The sequence below is a fragment of the Myxine glutinosa genome, chromosome 1 (genome assembly GCF_964187855.1).
Source record: "Myxine glutinosa chromosome 1, kmMyxGlut1.1, whole genome shotgun sequence".
In the NCBI taxonomy this organism is placed as follows: domain Eukaryota; kingdom Metazoa; phylum Chordata; class Myxini; order Myxiniformes; family Myxinidae; genus Myxine; species Myxine glutinosa.
In genome coordinates this window covers 105,645,637-105,670,957 of record NC_136261.1, presented here as the reverse complement: position 1 = coordinate 105,670,957, position 25,321 = coordinate 105,645,637, and the positions used below count along the sequence as shown (strand labels likewise).

The window sequence follows — 25,321 nt, the reverse complement described above, 5'->3', positions numbered from 1 at the left end:
CACTCCCGAGACAAAGTGTACAACAGATTGACATCTCCAAGCTTCGGGACAAGCTTTGAGCCTGATTATTTGGCCTTGAAAGCACATAAAGCACAATAACTCAACCAATCGTGACATGGATGGATTTTTGTTGGTGTTATTTAACTGTTGTGGAGCTAAGCTCCACATTGGATGGATTGAGGTGCTGGAATGTCGCTGTGATTCTCTCTGGCAGGACTACACCCATGAAAAGGACTATAATTTATCATAGACCTTATTTTGACATTATGTTGATCGATTCAACTATCTTACATGTGCAATAAATAATGAAATGGTCACTAAGATCAATAATAATAGCACCAGACTGACAAATATTATTATCCCCAAACCTTTTGGAAAAAATATTGTTGCGGCTTTGGAATAAAGGTTAATTCCCCCTCTTAGTTAGTTGCACCACAACATGTAGCCTCGCTTAGTTCAGTTATTTCTTAGTGAATGTAAGCGTAGTCCTTTCCTGTGTTTAGTTTTGTGTTGAGTAGGCCAGTGAGCTTCGGTGTTCTTTTGGCGCTTTGCTTTGGTGCTTTTGGTTTGGCGCTGAAATGTCACGCGGTAGGCCTTCAACAGGTCTGGCAAGGCCGAAGGGACGAGCTGCAGGGGGAGTGGCCGGTAAGCAATGAGCCGCCAATCAGGGCTCAAGGGGCGTGGCTTACCACTGCGACAGGAGGTCGAGCTTGGAACATTCGGGTAAGATCGGGGAGGTGCCATATAAGGCCCTGCCCCGAGCCCATTAAGCAGAACAGCAGCAGAACGCGCGTGAGTCAGAACGCAGACGCACGAGAGGAGAGAGCTGTGAGAGTTCGTCAGGCAGGGTTCGTGGAGTTAGAGTTTGAGAGAGAACGCGGCAGAACGGGTGAGAGCAAGAACGAGAGACGAGGAATTAAAGTCGCCCAGCCCTGAACAAGTCGAAGTGCTTGAATTGACTGTTCTAATAGCCTCGTTGTACACGAACTTGCCCCGTGCCCTGTACCCTGCGCTCTGCCGCTGTATTAATCGCGCGCTTGAGAGGACGACCCGTGCCGGGCCACAGACGCGCGATCTCCTCCTGCCTGCATTTCTCCTGCATACGTGCCGTTACCGCCAGAGGGCTACACCACGAGCGAGCTGTCCGGGAGCGACCGGCAGCAAGGCACGTTTGGCACGCGAACCTGCTCTTCTTCCAATCCCCGTGTGAGTGATTGGGCCCGTGTCTGGGAAATAACTTAAACTGGTTAAGCTTCTGCTCTGTGTCCCCCTTTCCTTATTCCTGAATCATTGTACATAATAGTGTAAATAAATTGTGTTCTTCCTCTGATTTGACCGTCCTGTCCCTTCCATCCATTGGCTTCGCATGGTACGAATAAAACCACTCTAATCGGGTTCCAATAAAAGTAACAGCATGAGTCACGTGATACGCATACCGCTCGGGCGTACTCGATTAAGCGTGGCTTGTGCGAGGCTCGAACCCCGCTTTCAATTCAGTGTGGGTTAAAGGTACGTGCGAATTTGTCCCGATACCCTTTTTCCTGTTTGCCCGGAAGTGGCGATTCTGTCTCGCGGACCCGGAGACCCAGGGGGGAAAAGGGGGTTTAATCCCCCCTTTATAACGGGAACGGGCTTCGGGAGATCCGCAACAATATATATTTAAAAATATTTTAAAAACGGGGGGATTCTGTCTCTCCGAAACACTGTCCTCCTACACAGTTGGGCAGAAATTCACCAAACTTGGTAGTTATGATCACCACAGGGCAAGAAGGTGCGAGAGCAGGATCATTTTGAGAAAAGGTCAAATACGAAAAATGCAATTATGGGCACATTTTAAATTTTTTCTTTGAAACTTTTGTATATGCAAACAAGATTGGGGGTGAAGGGGCACATTGAATAAGTAACAATTCTTTTGATTTGACCCCCAGTTTATGGGGGTGGGGGGGGGGGGGGGGGGGTTACAGTGGTCAAAACAGGAAAAAAATTTACACTCAAAATTTGATATTGTGTCATTCCTCGTGGAACTTTTTGCCATCTTTCAACTTTGCCTTGGATGGGAAGTGTGGAGTTTTGTGATGGTGCGTCCCATTTTAATTGGTGTCGCCACAATGCTGGTTGATCACCCTTCTGCATCTCCTCCTGTCAATCACCCATTCTTCTTCCAATCCCAAAACTTCTAAATCTCTCACTACCACTTCCTTCCATCTGATCTTCGGCCTTCCTCTTTGCATTCTTCCTGGCAATCGCATCTCCATCACTCGCCTCACTACATATTCTCTTTTTCTTTTTGTCCCCTGCGCCTCACATTAAAATGAGCTCCGTCGGACCGACGGATCATCTGTCCATGTACACGGTATTTCAAAAACCGTTGAACATTTAGCTTTAATATTGCAGGCAGATATATATATGTCTCATGACACCATCTCAACCTGATTAGATCATGGCTGCGACTGCTTGAATTCTGTTGTCATGGCAACCATCGCGGTAACTTGGCTTGTGCACGTGATATTTCAAAAATCGTTCACGATTTAGCTTTCATATTACACATATCTATTCCTCATGCCACCCAAAAGACGGCGGACCTAGAGTATTAGCTCCTTGTTGTGTCTTTCTTTCTTCTCTCTCTCTCTCTCTCTCTCTCTCTCTCTCTCTCTCTCTCTCTCTCTCTCTCCCTCTCCTCTCTCTCTCTCTCTCTCTCTCTCTCTCTCTCTCTCTCTCTCTCTCAAAGCAATTTTGTGCATGGGCAGGTGTAAGAATAAGCTTTGTACAAATAAATAAATAAATTCTGACTATCTCTATCAGCAAACGTTTTGTAAAGACGAGTTCGACAAAGATGGGTTAGGTTGTTGGTGTTATCACCCGAAACGCTGGTTCATGATGGAGAACCCAGGTTCAAATCCCATAGACGATACATATGTCCATTGTCGACAAATATCCTTGCAATTAATGTAAAAGTACATTGATGTCTACTAATGTCCTTATCCTGTATGATATAGTGCAAAAATAAATAACATAAACATTGAGGTTTTGTACCTGATGGCCATCCATACACTGGGTAAATGGGGCGGTTTATAGGGTTATACTTATGGCGGTCACCTGTTCGCGTGTGCGCTCTCGGCTTGTGTACCAGCCACCAGGAACATGGTCATCGGGAAGCTGGTGCGATCTTCACCAAGAGGGTCACGAATAATGTCAAAGCTGAGGCACGGAGCCCCTTCCATGCACACAGAAATCAGCGCACAAGGTCAGTGAAAATAATCCCACAAATGTCAACAAGTCATTCCAAACGTAGACTTGCACGTACCTGTTTGTGCCTGGTGGTACATGACGTACGCCGACTCATCCCTTTCTAACTTCTCATCCTCTCTCAGCGGATCCCCAGGTAAAAAAACACGTGGGCCAGAATTTGAACCTTCAGCACTCTTCTTTCTGTTGTCATTATTCTCCTCTTCGTATTCTTCTTCCTCCTCCACCTCGTCGTCGTCATCCTCATCCAGGTCTTCCTCATCTTGCTCCTCCTTCACATCTTCGCGATCTGCCTCCATCACCTCAACCTCACTCGCCATTTGCCCACCACAGGGGAGGGCACAGACGCGACACGCGACGCGACGCACACACAGAGCAAGCGGAAGCAGAAATATTCTAGGGGAAATAAATACTCCTTGTACAATTGAAATACCAGTCAAAAGTAAAATATATAATATATACATATGTTAAAACTAAGAAGCGTTGAACAATTAGGGTTCAAACTAAAAATAAAACCAAGTGGTGCAAAACTGCTATTTACTATACTTACATGGCCATCGAACAGTGCACAAAACGCAAAAAAAAATGGGTAAAGAAGACGTTCACACATGACGTACTACTACTTGTGGGAGCAGAGGGATGAGGGAAGGAAAAAAGAAAAGGCAATGTGATGGAGATGCTTTAGACTTAGAGAAAGGGAAAACACGTTTGATTGAATGAGAGAGTGACGAACCAGGTTGGTGTTTCCACACGCGATCCTCGAGGTATGAATGATTTTCTCAGACAAAGATGCACACTTAAACAGAGGCGGCGTTAGGGGCATGCAAACTATGCAATTGCACGGGGAGACAAGGGGCCGCCGGCAGCCGCCCACTCGACCGATCGGGGTTCACTCATCTTTCGAGACGGCCTCCGAGGGTGGGGTCTCACTTTGCCGCCAAAACATATCGACTTGTGAGTGGTGATATTGATAAACACAGCGCAAAGGGAATGTGCTCTATAAAGCATTGTAATGCATTGTACGCTCATAAAACAACAACTCCGCCCCCCTCATTAGTAAATGGACTAACCCGTGAGTGGCTTAAGTACTCAAGCACAAGCACTCCGATGAACGGTTAATGGACGGATTGCTTGGCAAACTGCTTGGTAATGGGACACCCCTGGATCAGATTTTTGTATGTCGGTCTGTCCCTCACAAACGTCCACCAATCAGAGCTGAGGATCTGGTCACATGACAGGAGGATAGCAAATCCTCCGCTCAGCGACTATCATTCTTGTTTGCCTGAGTTTGTGTTCACGGCTGGTGGTGTCAGGGGGATTACCGTTATTCTAATTATAAAACATATAAATAACCACCTTTAGAGGCCTTTTTTGGGAACCGTGGTTGTTGTTGTTTTTCGGTCCCCGTTTGGTAGCAATGTTTTACAGCCGGATGCCCTTCCTGACGCCAACCCTTTTTGCCGCCTTTAACTACAACCAGGGAATTACCAGTGAACTGGTACTCAATTAGCAATTAGCCGACCTCGAAGGGATGACAGGCTGAGTCAACCCCCCTAGCATTAATTCAGCGATCGACCGGGATTCGAACCCAGGATCCTTGGATCCTAAGCTGGCACCCTAGCCGCTAGCCCAACACCCAACTATTCTAATTGCATTAAATAATTTAACATATATCTACGGGAACGGTCAGTGGAGATCAGGTTATTCTTTTTATTACTGCCAATTATTGTACTATTAGTATTATTGTTAATATTAATATTGTTGCGGATCTCCCGAAGCCCGTCGACGTTACAAAAGGGGGGGTTAAACCCCTTTTTCCCCTTGGGTCTTCGTGTCCACGAGGCCGAATCGCCACTTCTGCAGCGAGCGTGAAAAAGGGTATCGGGTCGATGCCGCACGTACCTTTGACCCACGCTGCCACGAAAACGGGGAGCGGACCTCGCACAAGCCACGCTAATCGAGTACGCCCGAGCGGTGTGCGTATCACGTGACTTGTGCCATTGCTTTTATGGAACCCGATTCGAGCGGTTTTATTCTTACAATGCTAGGCCAATTAATGGAAGGGACGGGAACGATCAAATAAGAGGAAGAACACAATTTATTATTTATGTACAGGACGAAAAGACACAGAGCAGGCACTTAGCAATGTTAACATAACCCAGACAAAGGGCCCTCTCACTCACGCGGGGAAAAAGGAGGAACAAAAAGTTTATGTTCCAAAACGCGTCCTGGCGTCGTCCACTCCGGACAGCTCACCCGGCGTCGTCCTCTGGTGTTCACGGCACGTACGCTGGGATCGCAGGCAAGGAGGTCACGCGTCTGTGGCCCGGAACGGGTCGTCTTCACAAGCGCGATTAATACAGGTAGCAGGGCACAGGGCACGGGGAAAGTTCGTGTACAACGACGATAACAGGCAATTCAATTCACGCACTTCGACTTGTTCAGGGGCTGGGCGATTCTCTCTCCTTGTCTCACAGCGAACTCTCACCTCTCTCTCTCGTTCTCGTGCGTTCTGACTCGTCTGCTCTCTTCTGCGGCGGGGGGGCCGGAGCAGGGTTTTATGGCTCCGCCTCGGCCCTACCCGAATGTTCTATGCTCCGCCTGCCATTGCCGTGGCTAGCCACTCCCCTCGAGCTCTGATTGGTGGCTCGTTGCTTACCTGCCACTCCCTCCTGCAGCTCCTCCCTTGGGCCTTGCCAGACTTGTTCAGGCCGAGCATGTGGCATTCCAGCGCAAAAGAACACCTAAGCTCACTGGCCTGCTCAACGCAAAACTAACACAGGAAAGGAGACTACGCTTACATTTACTAAGAGATAACTAACTATACTACAGCGAGGCTACATATTGTGATGCGTCTACCTACGAGGGGGGTTATCCTTTATTCTCAAAACCGCAACACTACACCCCTCTCTCACCAGACTCGTTCCGAGTCGACCCCACCAATGGAACGACCGGTAGAGCCTGGCATGCAAAATTACCATTACTTTTAAATGTGACACATAGGTATAATTCCCCCTAGCTTTTACTCTGACCCATGTGTGCGACATTTTTAGCACTAGATATGTCCCTCCTATTGCGTTGAGTAGCTATCTAACTGATTCACACCCACAACTACCCGAGTATTTCCGGAATTTCAAACTAAACACATAGCCGGTGGGCACATTCTTATATTTACATGCATGTATATTTACAATTCTATGACCCAGGACCTGTACTTTAGGATGAGAAGATTGGAGGGGAGAGAAACACAACACACTCATTAATGGCACTTGCTGCTTGCATCTTGCTTCTTCCGTGTGCGGCTAACAAACCGGCTGGCCCTGACCAGCATACAAGCCATTTGAAGCATCAGGGCCATCTAAACTTACACATCTTCTTCATCCCTAGCGCACAATAGTAAATGAAAATGCTTTTTAGTGGCCAGCAAGGCCACTTTCACGTGGTCCAACTGCGTGGCATCAGTGCCACTCAAACAAGTGGTCCGAAGGTGCAAGATGATTTTGCAGCAAGATGCTGCACAGCAGAGGTGCAAGGCCACAAGGCTTGTGGTCCTTAAGTGTGACAAGGTGCAGCAAGGTGGTTTGTGGCAGCAAAATGCTGCACAGGTCAGCTGCACAAATGTAGCAAAGGTGCAGCAAAAGGACATGGCAGCAAGGTGCTGCACAGTTCGACTTCAAAAATGGTCCTGGGGCGGGGAGGATAAACAAAGCACAACAAGCAAGCGGAAAAGACGCAGTGGCACATAGAAAAACAAGGTGACCAGGCACCACCATGCCTGGTGTGGTGCGAGGGACGCGGAAGAGCGAGCAGAGCAAACTCGTCCCTAACCGTCCGTACCCCCCACCGTTGGCTACCCCCCTTGAATTTACAATCCGTCTCTACGTCCTGTCTCCCATATCGTCTCCCATATCTCCCATATCTCCCATATCATATCCCATATCGTCTCCCATATCTCCCATATCGTCTCCCATATCTCTCCCATATCATATCTCCCATATAACGTCTCCCAGAACTCTATACCAAATCCGTCTCCAAATCCCTCCCAGGAAGGAAGGGATGGAACACACACAATGTCACTTCACGTCATGATGCGTCTCACTACTCAATCAGCTTACAGAGCCTCGGTGTGGAGCTCGTCCTCCTTGGTGAATGGCTGTGGATGGTGCGAAGGGATTTCTCTTCCGAACTAATCTACTGACATTTACTCATTTAAACTACCCGGGGTCGTACCCTGCCAATCGGCCTCTTTAAACTATGTGGTTCTAAGAACCCGAATTCCCATTGCCCACACTGTGGTGCCCTCCGAATTTGGGTCTCACTCCCAACGAATTTTCTGTCTGTGCCCTCGCACAATTTCGGGGCTGGGTCGTGTGGCCCTACCAGCAGGTCCAACTACCTGCGCACCTCCGCCACTGAAGCCGCCTCCCGAGCTTGCCTGCTCCTGCGACTACCTAACTGGGGAAGGCCCTCATCTGGCTACTTACCACCTCTGTGCCCCCCTTGGCATCGGGCAACCCGGGTCCTCTCCTGGGATCCTCGAGCCCCACTTAACAACTACACTAACCGGCTCCCAGAGCCTACCTGCAGCCTCACCTGGCCGACAAACTACCAGTGGCGGAGTGCCTCAATAACCACATGCACTAATTAAGCCACACGCCCAGCCATTCCACAGACTCCTGCACCCTACAAAGCACTTCTTTCTACCATCAGCACCACAGCTGTCAATATCCATACAATTTACCTATGCCCTCTACCTGGCTTTACACTACCCCCCCGCCCCCCCTGGGCCTTCGTGAATGGGTTCCAGTCCTCCCCCATTCAATCCTTCGCACCATGCATTCCACACATTTTATTCCACACCAAGCATTCCACACCACTTATCTCACACACCTTTACACAATTCCATTTACTTTCCACACACAATTCCTCAAACACACAGCATCATCTATCTACCTAATTTTCCCTACAACTCGTGCTTCCCCGTCGTCCCTTTAAACTACGCACACCATTTTCTTTATCATCCACCTAAACTCTCTACGTCCCCTCTATAGTTCAGGTGTCACTACTTAATTCTCAGTCGCTACTGTCTTCTAATTCCCTAATATTATCCTAGCCCTCCCTCGGCTAGCTTCCGTGCCCCATGGAGGCAACCATTGCTGGCCCCTCCATGGGCGTAACATTGTTATCCCCCTAAACTAATGCTCATGCCCCCCCCCCCCCCCCGTGTGAGGAATGGTGACACTACCATTCCCCCACGTGGGGTACACTACTCTCACCAGTCCTCTACGCTACGAGTCTCTCCATGTGAATGTTCTTTGTCACAGCTCGACCTCGAAGGGCCGAGCGATCCATGCAGGTGGTTGGTCGCCTGTATGTGGTGTCCGTCCGGCATTTTCGTTCCAAGGGGGGAGGGATGGATGGGCCCAGGTTCAGGGCTCCATCCCTGCGTGGGGCCTCGCGGTCCCACACACGATGACCCAACCGGCCAGGGTCGGAGCACCGCACCCGATAAGGTGCGTGGCTCCGAACGCTCCTACCTCCCCTTGAATCCGGCCGATCCGCCTTGCCACCATACGGCACCAACCAAACAGTGCGGGGGCCGGAGGCATGAATCGTGCATGCCTGTCCTCGTGAGACTGATGCGGCACCGATCCCCCCCGGTCCCTGCAGCAAACAACTCATCGTGGGCTCGCATACGCTACTCGTCCCGCTAAGCTCTACCCCCCCCCGGTCGGTGTCGATGCTTGAGCCGCGTCCTCACACCTCGCAACCCACTCCACACTCGCACAACCAGGCACACATGCGCCCCTCTCACTCTCCGTTGTGCATTCTTTCTCGCACTCCGCTATCGCACACTCCTGTGCACACCCTTCTCTTACACACTCAGGTGCACACCACCCAGGTGCACTCACACCTTCCACACACTCCGGTGTCGCACACTCCGGTGCACACCTTTTTTCCACGCACTCGGCCCTCACACACTCTGGTGCACACTCGGCCATCGCACACTCTACCCAGACACTCTCCAGTGTGCATTCTTCCTCACACTTCGGACTCGTACACTCCGGTGCACACTCGTCTCATACACTCGGCCCTCGCACACTCTGGTGCACACTCGGCCATCGCACACTCTACCCACACACTCTCCGGTGTGCATTCTCCCTCACACTCTGTACCAGTCGCCCTCTTACACCGCACAATGGGCCCATCGTGAACGCCCGGGTCTCGCGTCTCTCCCAAGCGCGCCGAACACCCGTTCACGCCAACCACATTCGCACCATTTTCACTCACCTCGGGGACCTCCTTCTCCGCCAGCACCTCAAACTTTTTATTTCATTAGCAAGCACGGCAGCACGGTGCGAACACGGACCTTGTGCATGTTCCATTTCCTTCTCCCGTCTCTTCGGCTCCAATTATTTCTTCTACCTTGACGATCGTCGGCACCCCTAAAATTTTCTTTTCCATCTCAACCCTCGCCGGCGCCCCCAAAATTTTATTTTCCAACTCGACGATCATCGGTTCCTCTACAATTCCCTCTCGCATCGCGACTCTCATTGCCCCTGTCAACTTGGCTATCCTTTGCTCAAGCTCGCTCCCCATGCGTTCTCCACACCATGTCACCTCGTCGCGTACCACCGCGACCTTCCCGCTCAACCCGCGCCCAATGTCCTCCCCCATTTTTTTTATTTCTTTCTTCGACGCTGCCCTCATCTTCTGCAGATCGCACCTGGATTCCTCCCTCAATTTTTTCCATGTGACCACCCATTTTGTTTTCCAATCTCTCTATGTTGCACCTTGCTTCGTTCCTCATTTCTTTCATTTCCCGGGTGGATTTGTCCCCCAATTCTTTCATTTCCCTGGTGGATTTGTCACCCAGGGCATCCATTTTTGCAATCATTTGGGCCAGGTATAACTCAATGTCGAACCCGGCCCGCACAGCGAGCCCGGTCGCCACTGCCACGTGCGAGGCGCCGCCATTTTCTTCGCCAGCTGCCGCCCCTACTTCGACTTCCTCCACTACCAACTGTCCCTGTTGGTCCAGGGTCATTCATTCTTCCTCTACTACCCCCACCGGCATTTGACCACCTTGGCCAGCCATGGTACGAATATAATTTGGTTTGTTAAACACTAAATTTCGTTCTCTCGTAATTTTGAGCGCGTGAAGCACACTCTAGGTCGAATTATCCCACTCCTGACACCAATTTGTTACGGAACTCGTGAAGCCCGTTGACGTTACAAAAGGGGGGGTTAAACCCCTTTTTCCCCTTGGGTCTTCGTGTCCACGAGGCCGAATCGCCACTTCCGCAGCGAGCGTGAAAAAGGGTATCGGGTCGACGCCGCACGTACCTTTGACCCACGCTGCCACGAAAACGGGGACCGGACCTCGCACAAGCCACGCTAATCGAGTACGCCCGAGCGGTGTGCGTATCACGTGACTCGTACCGTTACTTTTATGGAACCTGATTCGAGCGGTTTTATTCGTACAATGCTAGGCCAATTAATGGAAGGGACGGGAACGGTCAAATAAGAGGAAGAACACATTTTATTATTTATGTACAGGACGAAGAGACACAGAGCAGGCACTTAGCAATGTTAACTTATACCCAGACAAAGGGCCCTCTCACTCACGCGGGGAAAAAGGAGGAAGGAAAAGTTCACGTTCCAAAACGCGTCCTGGCGTCGTCCACTCCGGACAGCTCGCCCGGCGTCACCCTCTGGTGTTCACGGCACATACGCTGGGAGCGCAGGCAAGGAGGTCGCGCGTCTGTGGCCCGGAATGGGTCGTCTTCACAAGCGCGATTAATACAGGTAGCAGAGCACAGGGCACAGGGCACGGGGAAAGTTCGTGTACAACGACGATAACAGGCAATTCAATTCACGCACTTCGACTTGTTCAGGGGCTGGGCGATTCTCTCTCCTTGTCTCACAGCGAACTCTCACCTCTCTCTCGTTCTCGTGCGTTCTGACTCGTCTGCTCTCTCCTGAGGCGGGGGGCCCGGAGCAGGGTTTTATGGCTCTGCCCCGGCCCTACCCGAATGTTCCATGCTCCGCCTCCCATTGCCGTGGTTAGCCACTCCCCTCGAGCTCTGATTGGCGGCTCGTTGCTTACCGGCCACTCCCTCCTGCAGCTCCTCCCTTCGGCCTTGCCAGACTTGTTCAGGCCGAGCACGTGGCATTCCAGCGCAAAAGAACACCTAAGCTCACTGGCCTGCTCAACGCAAAACTAACACAGGAAAGGAGACTACGCTTACCTTTACTAAGAGATAACTATACTACAGCGAGGCTACATGTTGTGGTGCGTCTACCTACGAGGGGGGTTATCCTTTATTCTCAAAACCGCAACAATATTATTCTTGTTATTGCTTTTGTCATTTGAAATACCTTGGAAAAATGCTGTAATAAGGTGGAATGACGATTTTTTTTTTTTTTTGGGGGGGATACAAGATCGAGGCTCGTGAAAGAGCGAACATTAATCACACAGAAAGACAAACCGACACATAAAACATATAACATCGGGAGCGGTAGACAATATGGGGAGAGAGGGGGAAGGACACAAACACAACATTTGAGAGCAGGGACCGAGAGACATGGAGACATCTGAGATCTGAGAGAGGGCGAGGGCTTTGGGGGGGGGGGCATGGGAAGGGGGCGGTGGGAGAGGTATAAAACATATGGACACTGCCAGGACTTCCAGGAAAGAAGTTGGAATTTCAAACGAGGTGGATCTGGGGTGAATTAGCAGGGGTAGAAAAGATCAAGGTTTTGGATGGGGGAAGATAAGAGATGGTGGTGAACAGCTGTTTTAAAGACCTGGAGGGAGGAGTGGGATTGAAGGGAGTGAGGGAGTTTGTTCCAGAGGCGGGAGAAAAGAGGAATTGAAAGAGTGAAGGTGAGCAGAGAGCCGAGATTTCGGCAGTTTAACCATCAGAGGGTTGCTGGCAGATCTTGTGCGACCTGTAGGAATATTTGGGGGACAGAGCACAGAGAGAGCTGGGGGTGCAAGGCCAGAGAGGAGTCGGTAGAAGACAGAAAGACCACCTACCTGCCTGCGGTGAGTGAGTGAAAGGCCCTCAGAGATAGCTTCATCGCGGGAGATTCCAATAATTCTGAAAGCTTTGGTTTCAACAGCGTGAAGCCGAGCTAGGTGTGAGGCAGGAGCACCGGCCCATAGGGGAGAACAGTATTCCATTGAGCTGCGGATGAAAGCCTTGTATGTGGTGAGGAGCTCAGGTGTGCCGAGGAAGGACTTCGCACGACAGAGGATGCCCAGTCGGCGACTGGCTTTGGAGGCCAGCTTGGAAATGTGGTTTTCCCAAGAAAGATCATGGCAGATAGTGAGACCCAAAAGCTTGAGCGACAGAACTTCTTGGAGAGGATTGTTGAGAAAGTAGATGGGAGGGTTGTCCAGTCTGTCTTTTCGGAGAGACATAGTAAGAGTGTGAGATTTGTCAGGATTGAAAGACATGTTCCACTTGTTTGACCAGTCTGTGATTTTGTCCAAGTCTTCGGAGAGTGAGGAGGCTGCAGACTGCCGATCTGAGGGAAGAGGAATGGAGCGGCAGAGAGTGGAGTCATCAGCAAAGAGATAGAGAGGATTTTCAAGAGAGTCAGAGAGATCATTGATGAAGACCAGAAAAAGCACGGGGCCCAGAACACTGCCTTGGGGAACTCCAGCCTGAACAGGAAGAGGAGATGAGAGAAACCCATTCAGGGCCACACGTTGACGACGACTAGAGAGGAAGTCCGCCAGCCATGCGTGGAGATTTCCATGGATACCAAAGGAGGAGAGTTTGGTGAGCAGAGCGGGGTGCCAGACCGTGTCGAAGGCACGTGATATGTCGAGGGAGACAGCTCTAATTTCCTGTTTGGCATTGAGGACCTCCATCCATTGTTGAGACAGCAGAAGCAGCATGTCCAGAGTAGAGTGACCTTGTCTGAAACCAAATTGATGATCAGAGATCAAGCCATTGGAGAAGAGGAAAGATTTCATATCCGAAGCAATGATGGATTCCATGACTTTGCTGATAATTGGGAGAAGGCTGATTGGTCTGTAGTTGCTAGGATCTGTTTTTGCACCTTTTTTGTGCAAAGCGGTGATGTTGGCTGATTTCCAAGCTGATGGCAGTTGACCTTGAGCAAAAGAGAGGGTGAAGAGAACAGAGAGAGGGTGAGATAGAGCGGCAGAGCAGGATTTTAGGACCCGTGGGCTGATGCCGTCAGGTCCAGTTGCAGAATCAGAGTCGAGGGTTGACAGAAACTTTTCCACCTTGTCAGGAGGAAAGGACACGGAGTCCAGGAGCAGCACATTCAAGATACTATATATTTTTTGCAGTCAAGTCTAAAGCAACATAGGCTAAGAGAGTGTGAAAATAACATGGAAGCCTCTTACTCATGAGCCTGGTGTTGGCTTAGTGGTTAGGGTGCTGGCTTGGGATCCTAGGATCCTGAGTTTGAATCCCGGTCAATCGTTGAATTAACGCCAGAGGGGTTGACTCAGCCTGTCATCCTTCCGAGGTCGGTAAATTGGGCACCAGCTTGCTGGGATGAATGTGCCGGTGTGTGCCTCGGCCTAGAATAGCTACGAGGCAGGGGCGAGCGAGACCTCCAGTGAGGCCTGGCAGTGCGTGAACGAGGCAGACTGAGGCCCACCTCCCGTCAACGACCAGGCGGCTCCCGCCAACGCACCAGACGAGCCGACGAACTCCGACGAGTGTCGTCCTCAGTAACCTGCGTGTTGTTAGAGGCAACTAAAGGGTTGGCGTTAAGAAGGGCATCCGGCCATAAAAACATTGCCTCAAAAAGGGAACCATGATTGTCATGGGGCCCGCAAGATAAAAGCTCGAGCAGGGAAAAATGGCCTTAAAAAAGGTCTGCTTTTTTTCAATCCTCTTACTCATGATACAATTGGGGGTTCTGATGTCCTCTTACTCGTAATACCCTCTCCCACCGGAAGCGGGGCTACAGGGTACACATTTACGAAGATAATTTGCATTGCCCCACATTTGCATTCCTGATTAGGGGAACAAAAGAAGTCACTACAACCTTTGCTGTATGATCCCTAGTCCCCATGGCAAGTTTAGTTGGTTGAGATTGCATAAGTAACGACCGAATACACATTGACGTCAAATTGCTTATTTTCTTGTGATTACATATTGATAGAGCTCACAGGTGTCCCACTAGGCCACTATTGCCTGGGGCTACCAAATGACCAATGCCGCAACTGAATTTTATGCACCCTTGCCCAGACAGCATAAAAGACCATCTAACTATGATGCAATCACAAAGATGAGCTGAGTGGTGCAGCCATTGCAATCGCAATCACCAACGTACTGTACGGTATATTTAAAGGTCCAATATGTCACACCATTGACGTTCTCCTACGAAAACATGGAGCCAGAACAATACACAACTTTCAAAATGACAAAATCTGTCCCACAATTCTTGGCACGCATGTGCAGAAATCCCTGGCACAGGGGTTCATGGAGCAGCCGAATGTATATCGTGCGTACCAGATAAATTGTTGCTTAAAATGGCTCACAAAGCTTCTAAAAGAAGCCAAAAGTAATTGGAAACATACCTGCGAGAAAAGGGACATGAGAATCAGCAAGGGGGTCTTAAAAATGGTGGACTGTTACGGTCACATTGAGGCGACATGCCAGATTTGACTGGGCAACCCGGATGACGACAGCAATACTGTTTGTTGGTTTTCCTTTTGAACTACCGGTAATTGCTTTCCTTCTGTTTGGTTGTTTCATGCTTGTCAATTGTCATTGTTGTCCACCTATAGTATTCATGATTTGAGTCATCCCATGAATTTTAGTTGGAGTTTTTGTGAACCTGTTACGCCTTTGTTATGTAGTCAAAATCCAATTTGGTGAGACATATACTTGGTATTCCAATTAATCTATCCATACAAATTTGAGGCAATCCCCAGGACCATGATTTATACCACAGATGACATAACTTACCCTTTCTGTGATTAAGCATTCAGACCTTCCCAGTGATTCTCAAACTTAGGGTAACCTCCCTTGTGTTCTATGGTAATGTCTGCAGTCTGCCCACACCATCAATGAATGAATGACCAGTTCATGCAATAATTCTGCAAAATTGAATGGAGAAATGTCTGATCATATCTCCGAATTGCAGATCATAACGACCATCTCTTGTTTGTTTCAAATAGATGTAGGAGTCTCTTGTTTCTTGTTTCAAATAGATGTAGGAGCAATTTGATTTGTAAACAGGACTTCTCAATATCCAAATGGCAATAATTTTTGGGCAAAAAGTCCAATCCCATTAAACAAAGGTGACATAATTCTGCCATCAAAATAAGCGCATCATACTATTCACCAGCTAGGTACAATTCATACTTTATGAATTCATACTCGTACATATGATTGATATTTATATATGATATTTATATATATATATGACTAGCTTGGCTCGGCTCGCTGCGCTCACCTCACCAAGCGTCGTTACTGAGGAACGGGCTTATTTTAGCTGAGAATAATGACTGTACCTGACTTGTTGTGTTGTCATGATTTACACCAATCATAATACAAACAATTACTTTGCACAAATGTATTTGTTGTGTTTGTGATATTACATTTTTATAGGCAATTTAGGTTGAAGATTTAGGTTGAATGTTTTTTTTTTTCAAGAAAGAACCCCTCACCACATACATAGTGGAGGGGTAGGTGCAGACTGGAAGTTTGGGATGATTACACCTCACCACCACGTAATTTAAAACACCTCAACACCATGTGATTTTTAAACACCTCACCACCATGTGATTTAAAAATACCTCACCACCACGTCATTTAAAAACACCTCACCACCACATAATTCAAAATACCTCACCACTACGTGATTCAAAACCACCACAACGTTATTTAAAACACTTCACAACCACAGAATCAAAAGTTTGAGGGAGTCGTTAAGTGACAACACAGACACTGCCCAGATGTGTAGATATATATACACAAAGAATTAAGTTAAGCACCCCCCCCCGTTTTTTTACAACCTCGCACATTACAAGTTTGTTGTCGTCAAAACAGTGTAATATACCCATGATATTGCTATATTTTCTGGAGAAGTGATATTATGGTCACATAAAAACATAACAATCATGCCGTTTTCAATATTTTATTCTGAATAATTTAAGGTGAAATTTTTTGGGAATTTTAGGCATATTTTCACCTCAATTTAAGTATGGAGCTATAGGTCCATCACGGACAGTGTGGATGACGTTTATGTTTTCTAACGTACAGTCATTGTTCTGAGAAGACCTCTAGCGATCTTTGCGTCAATAACGTGTGTAGGACCCACGTGATCGGATCACTGACTCAACCAATCACTTTTTTTCACTTTGATCACTCAATTTCATCAATGGATAATTGCTAATGTCATACCAATCATTATTTGATCTCACATACCTTAGAATATATGCCAATGTATACATATACACAAAGAATATATATTAGGGGGTGCTTACCTTAATTCGTTGTGTAGGGGTGCTTAACTTAATTCTTTGTGTATAGATAAATGACTGTACCCGAGTTGCCGTTTTGTCATGGTTTAAACCAATCATAATTCTGTGGTGCTGTGCACACACGACTCGATTACCAGAGAGGTAGGCCACAACGCGTGGATACAACAAGAGTCTTTATTCAGAGCTCGCACTTCAGCACTGGGCGGGCTCGAGCTTAGAGCCCGCATATATGTCCCGAGGCCACGCCTTGCCCCCGGGCGTGCATTTCAGTTCCCCGCCTGGACGCTCGCGCCACCCACTGGTGCGCGGAATTATTGTCCCTTGTGCCCGCCACAATTCAAACAATTATTTTGCACAAATGTATTTGTAATATACGTGTTATCACATTTTATAAACAATTGAAGTTGAAAAAAACAAAAATTTCCCCAAAATTTCCCCCCCCCCCCCCCCCCCAAAACAAAATTGAAATTTTTTTCAAAAAAAAATACCCTAAGGACATACCGACGGGAGAGATATGTGCATACCAGAAGTTTGGTACGATTTCACAAAAGTTTGAGAAAGTAGTTCAGTGACAACACCACACAACACAGGACAGACGCTGCACAGACATATATATATAGATATGATACATACATATTCATACATCATATATATGATTCATACATATAATAAATATGATCATATGATCATATAAATTATATATGATCATATGATTCATACTGATCTGTCTGTGATGGGAAACTGATAGGCCCATATATTCAGCTTCATCATAGGAGATTCTAACGATCTTGAAGACCTTGGTTTCTGCAGCGTCAACCTGACCAAGATGTGAGGCAGGGGTGCTAGCCCAGAGGGGAGAGCAGTACTCCATGAAGCTGTGGGTGAAAGCTTTGTAGGAGTTCAGGAGTGCAAAAGGACTTTGTATGATGAAGGATGCCCAGTCAGTGACTGGGTTTGTAGGTCAACTAACAAATGTAGTTTGGCCAAGAAAGAATAGGTGATAGTGAGACCCAAGAATTTGAGTGACTGGTCATCATCAAGAGGTTTGTTAAGGAAGCAGATGGGTGGGTTCGCCAAGCAGTCCTTTTGGAGAGACAAAATGAGAGTATGAAATTTGTCAGGACTGATAGACATATTCAAAGTGGTAGAACAGCTCCTCATCCGATGGAGGTCTACAGAGAGGGAAGGGCTGCCACGCAGATAACCAGATAATGTTGTTAAAACATCACTTAACTAGAACGGCACTCTGTAGAGCGCATACCTATGCCAGGCTGGACAGTGTATATTTGATTGTATATCCCACTGATAGGCCGGATCTGGATTCGGACCTGAACCAAAATCGAATCGGCTTGTTCTTGTCACCGAACCAACTCGTCCACCAAGTTTAGTCATAACTCTGATATGAAACTATGCTTATTGACCGATGCAGTTCCCTCTTCATCCGCTCCCAAGCTTATAAAAGAACTGGATTGTAGCGAGAGGGATTACTCTGCAATTGTCTGGCTTTGAGTTGGTAAGAAAGATTGTATGCCTTTTATGACGCTGCCTCTTATTACGATTGAGGAACGCTTGCTTATTAGTGTATTATTCTTTTATAGATGCTGCCGAATTCAAGTGGATTAAAGCTCACGATCTGCAGTTTGTGTGTGGACTTACCTTGATTTTCATCACAAACTCGTCCATAACTTTTTTAAAATATCATGTTGTAAATCGCTTTTCACCCAATCTCTCAATGGTGAAGAATCGCAATTGATACCTAAATAATTCTCGAATCCGAATCCATATTCAAATCTGCACCAAAATCGAATTGATTAGTCCTTCTCACACACCCAACTGGTCCACCAAGTTTCGTCCAAATACGTCCACAACCTTTTGAGATATCCTGCTATGTATCGTTTTAGCTCCATCACTCAATGGTGAAATATCACTGAAAAAATTCTACTAGCCGGATCCGGATCTTCACCAAAATCTAATCATTTTGTCCTCGTCACATACACACCCTCTCCGCTAAAATTCGTTTGAATCCGTCCACAACCTTTTGAGATATCTTGTTCACAAACAAAACAAACAGACGGGTGAAAACATAACCAACATCCATCTTCGGTGGCAGAGGCAAATATGCCAAACATTTTCAAAAAACATCATTTTTAGCCGCGTCGCAAGACGCTGGTCATAGTGCCCTCAGCTGTTGTTCTTGTTCTTGTTCTTCTTCTTCTTCTTGTTGTTCTTGCAGAGAAGACAAAACCTCAAAGCTCCACCCATTCTGGGAACCATAGCTCCACCCATTGTGGGAGAGGCTTCATATAAACAAATATCCACCATTTTATTAACTCGCATAGCTTTGAGGCCTGTTTTGTAGGCCCGTGGTGTCTTCCTCTCTCACACAGTTTTATTTCAAATCAAATTCGATATATCATTTCATTTTTCACAGTCGCTAACATAGTTTTAGACTCGGTTGAAAAAAGACGGGAAGAAAATCCGATGAAAGTTGCCCTTTATAGAACGAAATGAATTCTCAAAGGCCTGTAACTTCAAGTCCATTGAGATATATATTTTTTAAATCGCGGCATGGTCAGTCATACACCGCCCGAAATAAGAGACGGGAAAATGCCGAGATATATTAAAAATTCGTCCATTTGATGACAATCGTCACGATGAAATATTTAATTTATACGTTGTCACAATAATGTGGAGAGAGGAGCATGGCTTCGTTCACGTGTCGCCACACACGGGAAATTGCCGAGATATATTTTTTTTAAATTGCGGCATGGTCAGTCATACATCGCCTGAAATAACAGACGGGAAAATGCCGAGATATATTAAAAATTCGTCGCCACACACGGGAAATTGCCGAGATATATTTTCACTTTGCACAAAAATAACATCAAGTAATCGAATGAATAGGAATGTCCTGTGCCTATAACATCGACGTTATAGGCACAGCTGCATCTAGGCATTGTGTAACATCGACGCGGCTTTTGTTTTAATTAAAACTTTTTGTACTTGTTTTTGTAACGTTTGGGGTCTACTTGATGCTTTGGGCTGCGCCGTCATTCCGGGTGTTGTGGCCCGTGGTGGTGAGGAGCCGTTGGCTTTCGGCACCTCTTTTCTGCTGTGGCTGCATTGTGGAAAACCAGATAGTGGGCCGAGGTTCGATGTTCGTGGCCCATGCTCAGCATCGGAGGGGTGCAGCCAATATTTGCGCTCTTGCCTGTGCAGAGTGTCCGGGTTCCATCCAGGGGATTGTGAGACATCGTTCACGCCTCAGGCCATGCCCCCCCTCTGACCAGTTTCTTGTTCCGGGACCTCTGCCACTGGGAGCCACGATGGGATGCCTCTAGTGACCTAGGTGCTCCCGTGGGACAGTTAATGTGCTGTGGAGATGGCTGTGCACAGACGGCATGCTTTAAGTGGGTACCGTGAAATGGGGTGAGTAGGGACAGCAAGGTGAATAGGGACACAAACTGAAAAAAAGTTCGGAATTTTTTTTCGCTGAAAATTGATAACCATACTGATTTGTTGATATTTGGGTTGAAAGTGTTCTCTTGTTTTTTTTTAAAGCAATTTATAGTCCCGATTAACCCCATATATGTGTTAAATAGGAATAAATAGGATTTTTATGGCTGTCCCTATCCACCCCGTTTTACGGGTGAATAGGGACAGTCACTAATACAAAAAAAAAATAATCAAGAAACAATCCTGAGTTTCCAACGTATTGCTAAATTGATAGCTCAAATGGATGCACATAATATGCACCCATAATAATATAAACCACGGTGCCAATGAAAAAATATATGGCATAAAAAGTTTCTCCACACTGTCGTGTCCCTATTTCTTGATTATTATTTTTTTGTATTAGTGACTGTCCCTATTCACCCGTAAAACGGGGTGAATAGGGACAGCCATAAAAATCCTATTTATTCCTATTTAACCCATATATGGGGTTAATAGGGACTATAAGTTGCTTTAAAAAAAAACAAGACAACACTTTCAACCCAAATATCAACAAATCAGTATGGTTGTCAATTTTCAGCGAAAAAAGTTTCCGAACTTTTTTTCAGTTTGTGTCCCTATTCACCTCGATGTCCCTATTCACCCCATTTCACGGTACCAGGTCGAGGGGGGGGGGGGGGGGAAACCATAGCGTGTGCCCTGAGTGAAGGTGTCAGAGACCAAGTTGCTCTCGTCATTGCCTCAGGAGGCTATCTTTTCAGCTATTTCAAGTTTCAGCAAGTCGTTTCAAATAAACCATTCAAAATGACATTAAAAATGTTTTCAACGTTATTATATTACGAATTAACATCATAAACGTGGAAATGTTTCAAAGTTTTAAGCATGCATTATTTTGTGACAATGTTGTGATGCAGTAAAAAAAAAAAACATTAAAAAAAATTTTTATTAAAAATAATTTTTTTTTTAAATCATAAAATTTGGTGACAACCGTTTTCAAATGTTTTGTTTGCCTTGTGCCTGACTCTGAAAGATGAGGAACTCCATGGGAAAGGACGGAAGAATCATCAGTGAAAAGATGATGGTTTTCCAGAGAAAAGAGAGATCATTGATGAATATGAGAAACAGGACTGGGCCCAAGACACTGCCTTGGACCAATCCAACCTTGACAGGGAGACAAAATGTGGGCATCACATTGAGAACCAAGCACTGACTGTGAGTGCAGGAAGTAAGCAAGCCATGAGAGGCGATGCATGATTTAGCCTGAGAGTGTGTAGAAAAACGCGGGTTGTCAGAGTTTGTAGAATGCTTTAAAAATGTCTAAAGTGACCGTTTTGATCTCTTGGCTGAGATTCAGGCTGTCGGATGAAAGCAAGGATTGGACGTCAACTGAAATGATGGATTCCATGATGACTAAGTTCTTTGAATAATGTTTAATTACAACATTCGGTTTTTCCTTGTCCAATTCTTACTCCTCTCCCACCTCTCCCATATACACCACCAACCACGAATCCATATCCTCTCATCATCAACCAACACCACCCCAAATCAAACAAATCATTGATGTTTTAACAAAAATAATCATTTGAAAAAACGTATTATGACATTTACCATCAAACTATGATCTAGTGCATACTAAATTATGCATGTAATTCAGTTACATCTTCCAACAAAGAAAGAGTACATGTTAACTTCAAGCCCCAACACGCTTATGAACAACAATTTTGTGCGGCTTTGGAACCTGTACAAAGCTGTACACAGGAACCAGGTCGGGCTTGGATAAGGGGTCTGGCCAAACAAACTGAAACTTCTGTAGAATGGAAGTAAAGAAGAGAAAAAGCTCCATCTTTGCCAATGCCTCTCCCAAGCAAACTCGTGGACCTTGAGCAGAAAACAAAATACCAAAGGAAGTCAGAACATAAAGATAACAAAATCAATGACAGCATTACCTTATACAGTCACGTGAAAAAGTAAGTGCACCCCGTGTAAAGTTTTGACTTTTTCGACATATTTCAACATACAGCTATTTGATCTTCATTTCAACAATATTGATAGATAAAGGTGATATAATATAACAAATATCATGAAACATTTACATTTTGTCGTCCATTGTATAATTTAAATAAACATAAATGAAAATTTCGCATGTCGAAAAAGTAAGTACACCCCATGAAATGTTTTAAAAATCTTTTTAATATATGTGGACATCAATATTTGATCTTCATTTAAACAGTATCTATAGATAAAGGTGATCTAATTGAACAAAAAACAATGAAAAATTGACTTTGCAATAATTTATTCAACAAAAAATTGTTGCACAATTGCATGCACAGCTCGTTTCAAATCGCCCCACAACATCTCGATGGGATTTAGATCCGGGCTTTGACTTGGCCATTCCAGAACCCTCCATTTCTTTCTTTTCAGCCATTCCTTGGTAGATTTACTGGTATGTTTAGGGTCTTTGTCATGTTGCAAGGTCCACCTTCGGTTGAGCTTCAACATGCCGACAGATGGCCTCACATTATCCTCAAGCACCCTCTGATACAATGAAGAATTCATAGTGGATTCTATGATGGTGAGCTGCCCAGGCCCTGATGCAGCAAAACTGCCCCAAACCATAATATTTCCACCACCATGCTTTACAGTTGGTATCAGGTTTTTGTGGTCAAATGCTCTTTGGTTTTCGCCAAACATGTCTTCTGGTACTGTGGCCAAAGAGCTCTAACTTTGACTCATCTGTCCAGAGCACATTGTTCCAGAAGTGCTGGTCTTTGCCTCGGTGTTCATTGGCAAACTTTAGTCTTGCCCTGATGTTCTTTCTGGACAGCAAAGGTTTCCTCCTGGCACACCTCCCATGTAGATCAAATTTGTGCAGCCTCTTTCTAATGGTAGACTCGTGCACTTTGACATCAACAGTGGCACGAGCTACCTGTAGGTCCCATGATGACATTCTGGGGTTCTTGGAGACTTCTTTCAGCATCTTGCGGTCTGCTCTTGGGCTGAACGTGCTGGGGCGGCCTGGCCTGAACAAATTGGCAGTTGTTTGGAATCTTCTCCTCTTGTAGATGATCTTCCGGAAAGTCGAATGATTGATCTCAAATTGTTTGGAGATCTTTTTTAATCCGTTCCCAGACTCGTAGGCATCTATAACCTTCTTTCTGAAGGCCTCAGAGAGCTCTTTTGATCTAGGCATGGTGACGCCGCACACTTCAACAACAAAAAGCAAACCAAACTAAATGTCTGAGGTTTAAATGACAGGTTCCTCCAAGATCCTCTCTGACGATGTTCTAATCATTTGCACCTGAGCTGGTGCCTAATTTTCCTAACCTGATTCTAATTTTAGGTATTTGAAGTAGTGATAAATGTCGGGATGTACTTACTTTTTTCACATGCGAAATTTGCATTTATGTTTATTTAAATTATACAATGGACTACAAAATGTAAATGTTTCATGATATTTGTTATATTATATCACCTTTATCTATCAATATTGTTGAAATGAAGATCAAATAGCTGTATGTTGAAATATGTTGAAAAAGTCAAAACTTTGCACGGGGTGTACTTACTTTTTCACGTGACTGTACTTGTACACTTCTTGCACTGTGTGCAAACAATTGATAGTTTGTATTGGATAAACACCAAATATATCATCTATTTGGTGCAGATATACAGATTAATCAACATCAAGATTTTGTGTTCTATCAATATTACCAAATTTAATGCAAAACAAAAGTTCAATTTCTGAAACTGACAATAACTATTTTTGCCCATTGTCAGCCAGGGCAACGCTGTTGATTGATGACCTGAGCGTCCCAAATTGATCAAGTTGGTACTAGCTCTGCCAGGCTAGTGCATCTTTCACTTAAGATTATACTAGCCGTACGTGTGTCACTTATGCACACTTACATTTGCTGCCACCAGGCCGCATACACTTGTGCTGACTCCTGACGGGCCAAACACATTTATTTTCGCTTCTGACAACACACACATACTTGCACTCGCTACCATCGATGTGCACACGCTTCTGCTGGCTTTTGCTCACTCCCTTCAATCAGTGAGTGCATCGTTTGGCCAGCCGGAACACACTTGTGTTGGATTGGCCTGGCTTTTCTGACGTAATTTTCCCTGCAGCTCCAAACATTCTGCACATTACATTTACACCTAGCTTGCACCACTTCAACCTTTACCATTTGATCTCAGGTGGCACAGGCAACTGTTTTTTCCTTTCACGTCTTGTCTCAGTCACCATGCAATGCTTTTGCTTCTCACTTTGTTGTCTTTCCATCTTCCAACATTATAGGGTGCTTCTCACTTTTCCAACCTTCCACCTTTCACTATTTCAGGTTGCTGTGACTGTCTACCAAGACCTAGATGAACTAGCTATGCTGACCTTCCACCTTTAACTTTTATAAGCTGCTCTGACTGTCTGCCAAGATTTCAGCTCAGCGGCACCAACCATATTCAAATTGCATTAACAGTGTCAACAACAGATGGATGCTCTCAATTTGTACTGTGCTTCCCTGCTAATGGACCTCTGTAAAAATGAAATAAAACTTTTTATAAAAAGCTAGCGAAAGTAAATTTTTAATAATTTTGATGCGCCTGGTTCACGGACCCCTGAAGCCCACCCACAGACCCTAAAGGGGTCCATGGACCACAGGTTAAGAACCCCTGGACTAGGGAGAAGTGAATTATTGCAGAAAGTTTTCTGCAAGGCTCACTTTGCTCTGCCTATATGGGATTGAGGGTTGTTGAGTAGCGGCTCCTGATGACTCCATCTTTGCTCTGCGTATGTGGGTTCCTTCTGATGACTCCATAGTGCTGTATTATTTACTCTTCCATTTGATCTCGATCAAGAAGTCAGGTATACCTCACTGGATATCTCCCACACATTTGATTCCATCTGCTACCACCCCTTAGTTTCAAACCTTAAGCTGATGGTGCACAATTTTGCTCCTCGATTGGCTATCAGATTTCTTGTGTGCTTACAAACAGTCAATGTGGATGCAGTACTGTCCTTGCTCTACAAAGAGGAAGAACTCTTTGCTTACTCTACTGTACTGTTGTCCTTCAAGGTAGTGTTCTGGGTCCAATCCTGTTCTTGGTGTGCATTAATAAAATGTCTTCATCTGAAAA

The 25,321-nt window shown here is 45.9% G+C and overlaps 2 protein-coding genes and 1 long non-coding RNA gene across 4 annotated transcripts in view; 1 reads left to right on the top strand and 2 right to left on the bottom strand.

The window, feature by feature from the left end:
• The window catches only part of GRWD1 (glutamate rich WD repeat containing 1), a 27,376-nt gene extending 23,210 nt beyond the window's left edge, over positions 1 to 4,166 (bottom strand). The window contains exons 1-4 of one of the 2 annotated variants that reach the window (XM_078775659.1): positions 3,980 to 4,166; positions 3,797 to 3,865; positions 3,305 to 3,642; positions 3,097 to 3,214 (exon numbers count right to left, since the gene is read on the bottom strand). In XM_078775659.1, coding sequence (XP_078631785.1) covers positions 3,097 to 3,214; positions 3,305 to 3,642; positions 3,797 to 3,804 — 464 coding nt within the window. In that variant the 5' untranslated portion in view covers positions 3,805 to 3,865; positions 3,980 to 4,166. The remainder of the gene's footprint in view (positions 1 to 3,096; positions 3,215 to 3,304; positions 3,643 to 3,796; positions 3,866 to 3,979) is intronic. The other variant, XM_078775664.1, reaches the window with a different exon arrangement.
• On the top strand, positions 3,865 to 25,321 carry LOC137427261 (uncharacterized). The gene is made up of 3 exons (XR_013623050.1): positions 3,865 to 4,200; positions 21,219 to 21,400; positions 24,529 to 25,321. It is a non-coding gene; the product is annotated as an uncharacterized LOC137427261 (long non-coding RNA).
• LOC137427252 (cytochrome P450 2J2) overlaps positions 21,604 to 25,321 on the bottom strand; it is a 129,366-nt gene continuing 125,648 nt past the window's right edge. Inside the window, exon 10 of the mRNA XM_068116622.2 lies at positions 21,604 to 22,066. Coding sequence (XP_067972723.2) covers positions 21,879 to 22,066 — 188 coding nt within the window. The 3' untranslated portion in view covers positions 21,604 to 21,878. The remainder of the gene's footprint in view (positions 22,067 to 25,321) is intronic.